This window comes from Camellia sinensis, chromosome 8, assembly GCF_055761805.1.
Source record: "Camellia sinensis isolate YWXY chromosome 8, ASM5576180v1, whole genome shotgun sequence".
Classification (NCBI taxonomy): domain Eukaryota; kingdom Viridiplantae; phylum Streptophyta; class Magnoliopsida; order Ericales; family Theaceae; genus Camellia; species Camellia sinensis.
In genome coordinates, this window is record NC_138968.1 from 145344981 (window position 1) to 145353580 (window position 8600).

At 33.8% G+C, this 8600-nt stretch overlaps 1 protein-coding gene across 1 annotated transcript; it reads right to left on the reverse strand.

The window, feature by feature from the left end:
* Positions 1–1480: 1480 nt before the first annotated feature.
* Positions 1481–8040, reverse strand: LOC114262236 (nicotianamine aminotransferase 1). Its single transcript, XM_028202587.2, has 7 exons — positions 7514–8040; positions 5578–5917; positions 5268–5486; positions 4039–4098; positions 3361–3516; positions 3184–3277; positions 1481–1885 (listed from the first exon to the last, which is right to left on the reverse strand). The coding sequence occupies exons 1-7, from the start codon at positions 7783–7785 to the stop codon at positions 1767–1769; spliced, it is 1260 nt and encodes a 419-aa protein (XP_028058388.2). The 5' UTR covers positions 7786–8040; the 3' UTR covers positions 1481–1766.
* Between the last annotated feature and the right edge of the window lie 560 nt (positions 8041–8600).

Sequence of the window (8600 nt, forward strand, 5' to 3'; positions counted from 1 at the left end):
TACATTAGTGCTATTAGTGGTAATATTTTTAATGGGATCAATCATTGTTGATAAAAATTATACCAAGGGGTAGTTTGGATGATTCAAACGTATTTTTTAACTTTTTTATGTAAAGATGTAAAAAAAAATTAGAAAGGTCGGTAATCACCTTTTTTCCAGTTTTTTTTAAAACACTTTTTAGAGAATTTTATTTTCCTATATTTTCATAATTTTATGTTTTTATTAAATTTTTTTAATTTTTTAATTTTTTAATTTTTTGACACACTTAACATAAATATATTTAAAAAGTATAACTTTCATGAAAAAAATCTTTACAAAATTCACTAAATACCAAAAATATGAAAATTCAGTATATTTTTTTATATTTTGTGTATTTATTAATTTTTTAAAATATTTTTTCATAAATATTTTACTTTTTAGATACATCTAAATAACGTGCATCTAAAAAAGTAAAAAAATTACTTAAAATTTTAAAAATATTAACTAAAAATACAAATAAAAAACACTATAAACAAAAAGAATAATCCTTCCTAACTCGAATCTTTCTTCTCCAAATCCCCCGACTGCCTAAAACGATGTCTTTTTTTTTTTTTTTTCTCCTTATGTTTGAAATAGAGAAAACAGAGAGAAGAGCGAAGAAGAGGAAGAGGGAGCGAAAGAGAGAAGGAGAAAAGAGGGAAAGAGGGAATTGAGAGAGAGAGAGAGGGTCGATCGTCGCCGCCTCCACCTTCGCCTCCGATTTTTTTTTCAACCCGATTTTTTTTTTTTCAGATCGATCGTCACAACCCGATTTTTTTTTTTTTTTTCTTCTAGTGGATCTGGATCTGAAAATGTGTTGATGATGATAATGGTGATGTTGATAAAGATGTTGTTGTTGATGATAAAGATGTTCTGGTTCTGAAGATAAATGGTTGTTGATAAAGATCTGAAGATAAATGGCTTGTTGGGTGGTTGATGATGATGATGATTCTTTCTCTCTCTCTCTCGGCTACTCTTCTCTTCTCTCCTTTCTTCTTCTTTTCTTCTTCTGCCAATTATTGAAAAAAAAAAAAATCAAAACGACGAAACGACGTTGTTTTGAATTCGGGCCAAATTCGAGCTCGGAAATTTTAAATTACAAATGCACTCCTTGAGGTTTGCTTAAAATACAAATTACCCCCTGTGATTTGAAAAATTACAAATACATTCCTGTCATAATTTTTTATTTAACAGAATTAATTAAAAAAATGAAATTTCTAACTGTTCACCTATATAATAATAAAATTATCTTAATTATTAATTGAAATAAAGTTTTAACATTATTAAAAATTGTTAATTAACTTGATGATTTATTAATGAAAGAACCTATTTGTTATGAAATTAAAACCTTAGGGGCATAATGTAATTTCTAGAACTACATGGAATAATTTGTAATTTACCCAAATTTTAAGCTTTGAAAACAAACACAAACTCAAACAAAGTTTAGCCACCACACTTCCAATGCTAGGGAAATAAATAGGATATATATATGTATATATTAAACATGAGGGGAAGCATGAGATCCAAAGTTTTTACAGAGAAATTTATGGCTTAGAGTAACTAATTATACTTACAACAATAGTGCTGTAGAACAAGCACATTATTATTATGCCAAATTTTAAAAATAAGCGTGCGTGTTAATCAGCAAGCACTAATCACCCACATCACGCGGTCGAAATCTCTACACTAGCCAAAGAGATGAAACAGAATTCCCTCAGTTACTGGAGAGGATACCAAAAAACATCATCTTATTGCTTCTTGGCATGCCTTAGGCAGAAAGCTTTTATCCTCCCAAGGCCATCTTCAAGTGATGATGGCTCAACGGCAAATGTTACACGGAGCCAATTCTTCATTCCTACAGCAACCCCTGCAAACAATGGATGTTATCAGATGTCAAAGGATTAATTGGATTAATTGTGATAAGCTACCTCTCAAAATTCACAGTTCGAGAAGTAGATGAGAACTAAACACTCTTTGAGGTACATTAAAATTAAATTATAACAACACATTGTTACAAGGAGCAAGAGTGAAACCAATGATTTAAATACTGTCCTTGCAGTTCAATTTTGCATACAATGCTTGGTTGTCGTATTTTCTGCTGAACTTTGAATAAATGACTCTTGTAGTTGTGTACCAAAACAAGTGTTTCTGTCATCACCATGGAGGCAAGGTTGTCTGAATTCATAAACATACATTCTTTCAAAACTTTCCTCAAATTGAAGGGATTTTGTGTGCAAATGATGTCCAAAATGGTCAAAATCCAAGCATCTCAACTCCAACCTTGATGTTCTTTTCAAATGTATTTAAGACCATTAAAGAATAAATAAATAAAAGTTTCAGATGCTGCTATGCAGAAAACAACATTTGGAGGGAAGCTCAATATTTTAGCACGAAACACAACTCTCACTTGCTCCAGCTTTATGAAAGTGCAATTCCTTTGAGTTGTTCCCACTTAAATGGAATTTTCCCTAGTTTAATTGAACATTGAAAATTTAACAGAAAACCAACTGTATTAGGATCAACCTACAAAATTGCTATACAAAAGGAGAAGCATTCCAAGGCATCTCTGCTGATCAAGGAAAATGAGCACAGAACAATATCTTTTGTAGTCATCGGCTAAAATCATACCCTTTTTGGTTTCGTGGGATAAACGCATATGTACATGACACTTTTTTTGTTGTTGTTAACATGGCTCTATACAATTGCATGAGGACTAACTAGTCCTAGCTCTCAGATAGAAATCAATTGGAATCAACAAACAGATTCACACAAGAAATGAATATGCTCATAGATCCTAAACCCTCAAAAACCTGGAAGATTAAGATATTTAGAACCATATTCCATAGGAAAATAATTACGGGCAAATGAACATGTGTCAGATGGATGATGAAATAACATCAAAAGGTCTTTTTAATATCATTTTCGTTTTCAACGGTTTCGTTTTTCGATTTAATTTTTTGTGTTTTCAGAACAAAACAATGAAAAATTTGAAACACCTGTCATTTCCATTTTGTGCAGAATTAATTTTCAAAAAACAGTTTTGGAAACAATTTGCCAAACAAGTTCTCTATGTCAACTTCCTTTTTTATGTTTTCAATAATAGGAAACAATTGTTAGTCTTGTGGTTAAACTACTTTAGAAGCTAAAATTGTATGCTTTTTTTACCTGGAAGAACAACAACGGACTCCTCTGTAGCCAGCTTGATACAGAAGTCAACATCATCTTTAATGTCTTCCAGGATTGATAGATTTAGTTTCGCCTAAAATGCAAACACTCCTTGTTAGAAGACATCTTTGACCCAATTGAATCACAAGTCCATTTCAAATTATTTTACATCCTTACCATTACAAACATAGATCCTTCAGGTTTGCTTGGGCAAGTAATGCAAGGGATTTCCCTAAGTCTATTATAGCAAACATCTGCAGCTTCTCTCAGTAGATTAACAATTTTGGAAAAGAAATCACCTCTCGTTTTCTCAAGAATTTGAGGAAGTGCCCCCTGATGACACAAAAACCATAAAAATCATATTTCCAGGAAAAAAATAAATAAACAAAAATTATTAAGGTAGAATGACCAGATTAGATTTGCAAGACCATGTAGGAGACTGAAAATTGCTTTCCATGATCAATGAAAAAAATATAAATAGCAAATAAAGTAGTAAAAAAATGTATAGATATATGTAGACATCTTTTAATTTGTTTCTATATTGGCCAATGGCCAGTGGTGGAAACAATAAATAAACAAAGTGACAAGTTCACCAAAAGTGATTTTTGCTTTGGATATTATGATAAGAAATGAATCGCAACCATTGCATTGCTGTGTTGAAATGAGATATATTTGATTCTTCCACCTTTTTCTGGTGAATGCTCTCCGGCATTAATCCAGGAGGAGACAACTTGTTAGCTGTATCTTATGAATTATTGTAGCATTTGAAAATAAAATAAAATAAAAATATATGTATTGGAATTTATTTTTTCTATTTCGACAAGTTATTCCATAAAAGCATTTTGAACTACAAACCTGAACGAATGTGGCAGGGTCAGAGGTAATGTTGAGAAAGCCCTTAATGCAATCGACTATCTGAAAGGGAGAAAACAAAGAGAGAAACTTCTTGAGAAACACGATGGCTATAGCAGTAGATTTCCAAGTTTCAGTGAGATCTAAATGAATGCAATCAACAATCTGAAAAGGAGAAAACAAAGGGAGAAACTTCTTGAGAAACAAAACAGTATATTTCCCAAATGACTGTGAATTCTAAATGAACCAAACAACAGTAAGATGCATCAAATATGTTTCATGTGGCTTGACATACAGTTTGATCCTCTTCATTCCATGTATGCAATGGAAGATTTCCATTACAAATCTAATGGCTATAAAATAAGAATGTAAATTTATAATTAATTAAAATTAAAACAATCATTACACTCACTGTTGGATGATACAATGGAACCTCTCCATTACAAATATGCAATGGAGAGGATCACAATCCCAGTCAAGAGTGCTGCAAAAACAGAATTTTGGCAAAATCACATGAAAAGGTGTGGTTCATCATCTTTCTCAGTCATTTTAAAATAACAAACCACATTTTGTTCCCTTCTTTAACTGTAGGAACTACCTCTGTAAACCCCAATTTTTTAAAAGCAATTTTGTCATCTTAAAGCTATATTTGGGTCTTGGGTTAGTCGGGGGTAAAGAAAAGGAAAGGGAAAAGAGAAATGAAGTAAAAGCTGATTTCTTTTTCTCTTTTCCTTTTCTTTCTTTTTATTTTCCTTTCATGAATCAAAAATCCAAAAAACAGCCAAAATGTCCTTTGAGAGAGGAAACATTCCCTCTAACGGAAAACTACTACAAATTAGAATTCTGGACATTTCGAAGCAATTGATAAATCAATCATCAAATGATTACATTGCTGTTCATTCATGTCAATTTTTCTTATTTGTGAATCATCTGTTTTATTCATTAATGTCAATTTGTCTAATTTTCAGTTTTCAGTCCTAATTAACTAGTTATGGTGATGTTATCACCATACAAATATTTGCTACTTGTACTTCAAATCCTATTTTAAATGCAGTTTCCATTTTCATGAGACATTTATACACCCTTGAAGTTTTATAAATAACAGAATAACTAAGGAATCAAAACCAGAAGAAAAAGATCTGCACTCGGTCAACCAGAAAATCAAATAAGGTCCACCTGCAAATACCACAGAGAGAGAGAGAGAGAGAGGGATGGAGGAAGGGAGAGAGAACCCCATATTTTTCAAGAATGCCATTGGGATCATTTGTGACAAGCCAACCAAGTCGCCAACCAGGAACAATCCACCTCTTTGATATAGAGCCAACAGTAATGACAGGTGCAATTGATCCAAAGACTCCCATAGGCACAAATGGATTAATCCCAAAAGTAAGATGATCATAAACTTCATCAGAAATCACTAATATCCCAAGCTTTCTCGCAGTCTCAGCAACCTACAATATCAGACAATCAACCACCAACATGATAACCAAAACCATGATATTACCATAGTACGCATCAACTCCACAAAACTAAAATACGCACCTTCTTTAAATGTTGGTAAGTAAAAACATTCCCAGAAGGATTTCCAGGGTTAACAATAACCATGGCAACAGTATTCTCATCTGCGAGAGCTTCAACTGCATCAAGATCTACCTCCCAGCCTTTCTCTGGAAGAAGATCAAAGTGGCGGACTTCAAGACTGCTATATGCAGCGCGGGCTTCATAGAATGGGTAGCCTGGTCTCGGAAGTAGAATGTTGGCATTGGGACGAGCAAGAACCGTTAAGATAACTTCGATTGCTTGTCTGCATCCAATTGTCAGATAAATATCGTTTGGCGATAACTTGTATGGAAGATCCTCTGAAAGGTGTTCAGCTATGGCCCTATTTAAAAATGAAGGTGTAAGAATGACATTGATTGGATAAACTACATCTTCAATGAATTAAGAACAATTGTTATCTTTTTCTTTCTCTTTTATAGGATGAGTAAATTTTATATTTTCTAAGTACTGTTTTCCAACCAACTTAAAATAAAAAAGGCAATCAAATCAGTGCAATACTTTAGAGCTTATAGTGAAATGTTCAAAGTACTAAACAAAAACAGGAATCTTAATCAATCTTGAGTAAAAAACATAAATTCAACAACTTTACCAGGAAAACAAAATTTCATAACAAGGGTTGCAAGATCAATGAAATGTGAAATATAGGGCTCAGAATGTATGGGGCAGAAAATGGCTCAGTCTGTGACACAAAAAAGAATCTACATATTTGTTATCAAGCGATCAGCATTGTACTTTTTTTTTTTTTGATAATCGATTGTCTAGACCAGTTTATGCGCACCCCAATTAATTATGAGGAACCAATCTCACTACCCACTTACGGGGTCCCATTTAAAACCAGAGCAAATATCCAGTTTGGACTGGCCCCAAGAAACTTATTAGGGCTTGTGAGTATTGAACTTGTAACCTGGAGGGAGCACATCCCAAGTCTCAAATTGTACCCACTAAGCCAACCCCTTGAGTTTTCAGCGATGTATTTATCTATTATTATTTTAAATTCATCATAACAAAGCTCTCAAATTTAATTTTGAAATCCATAACAATCTTTACATTGTTATTTCAAATGACAAAGCTCTTAAATTCAGTTTTAAAATCCATACATAAATTATCAATTTGACTTATTCTCCTTGTGCCAAAGTCTTCAATTTAAAATCTACAAATCCAAACACAAGTTAAATAAGGAGGAAGAAATTTGAGCAAGAACCATTAAATAACAAGGAAGAAATATTTAAGCACTAACCGTTAATAATGGAGACAAAATTTGAGCATTAGCCATCCATTTGGATCGTAGATTGAGAAAACAATAAAAATATTGTAATTTCTAGGCTGGTTGAAAAGAATTACTGTGTTTTTGCACTATGATGCTTGAATGAGTTAAACAAAGCAGAGGAGACGAGTGAGATTCATTTTCTTACAATATATTTTAATGGGTAATTTCAGTAGTATTACAAAAGATAGATGATTAATTACTTCACTTGTCATCAAATCTCACTATTCTAGTGAAAAGTGAAACCTAAAATTGAAAAACTAAACTTCAATACATATTGATATTACAATCTAATTATTTCTTATTTTTTACCGTCCATATGTATATATGAAAAATGTTTGGTGGCCACAAATTCTGTGGCTCAAATGGGCCGAATATGTCAAAACGACGTTATTTTGAGTGTTTCGAGCCATGTATTTTCGGGCTACCAACCATTGCTTATATATATATATATATATGACAAGGCACTAGTTGTACTCTACCTCAAAAATAGAGTCGATCCTCCACAATATCGTCATTGGTATTACCATTACATAGAATTGTAATGGCTTTCCTCCATTTTTGATCATTTATGACCCAACTTATAAATCAAATATAATAAACAGATCTTATCATCTTTTATTATCTCTCCAAACAGACTATAAGTAAGTATACCTTCTAGCGGGAAGAATACCGACGGTAGGGGCATAACCATTAAATTTGGCGGAGCGGAGGGCATCGGAGACGGCGTCCTCGGCAATGGGGGTGGTGCGGAAGGAGGGGAAGGCAGAGGGGTCGCCGTGGCCGAGAGGGATGGTTGGGCGTAGGTCTTCTTCATCCATGTTTTGCATGACCTCGTTCAGAACACTTCTAATGCTGATCGCCGAAGCCTTGTTCACCAATTCGCTTCCCCGGAAACCCCATCTCTCCGCCAACCCATTTTCCATCTCTCTGGATCGAGTGATTCAATTTAACTACTTAAGCGAGAGCGAGAGAGAGTTGTAGAGACTAGTGTGGTCAGTGAACTAGAAAGAAGAGGAGATATATATCTATATATAGACAGTCCATGGGGGAGACCATTTTGGTTTTAGCTTGGCAACCAAGAAACTACTGATTAACAAGACATTCAAACACAACTCTTTTTTTCTTTTCCTTTTTCTTTTTTATCAATTAGGGTGAACACTAACACAATAATTTTTATTTATTTTTTGTCATATCATATAAAATGTTAGGGATTAATAAGTTAGATTGTCACTGTCTGGATGTTCTTACAAAAAACTACTAACACAGTAATTGTGGGGATATATTTTTGAGTACCGACACGTGGCAAGGTGACGCCGACGTGTCAGCCGAGGTACCACGTGTCAGGGTCATGACGCCGAGGTGATCTCGGTCAAGCCGAGGTTATCTCCGAAGATATCGGAATCCGAGATAAGCAGATAAGGGATAAAGGACAAGAGTCCTAGAATAAAGAGAAGACTTAGCCAAGATAAAGATAAAACTCTTAGGGAGTTTATCTTTATCTATGAAGGAGTCCAAAGTAAGTACTAAACAGGAATCTATAGAAGTCAGGCTTTTATTGGGATTAGGATTGAGGTAACTATAAAAGAGAGGCACCCCCGTGGGTCTAAGGTACGCAATTTTATGCTTTGAGCATTGAGTTTAGCACTTGATTTATCTTTGAGAGATATACTGACTTGATCGTCGGAGTGCCCCCGGGTGGTCGAAACCACCGTCGGAATCTTCTCTTTCTGTTGCAGGT

Coding starts and splice junctions, on each gene's coding strand:
- LOC114262236 (XM_028202587.2), bottom strand. CDS start 7,785: ATGGAAAATGGGTTGGCGGAGAGATGGGGTTTCCGGGGAAGCGAATTG. Junction 5,918..7,513: donor GGTATTCTTCCCGCTAGAAG/GTATACTTACTT, acceptor ATTTTTAAATAG/GGCCATAGCTGAACACCTTT. Junction 4,099..5,267: donor GCATTCTTGAAAAATATGGG/GTTCTCTCTCCC, acceptor TCTCCCTTTCAG/ATAGTCGATTGCATTAAGGG.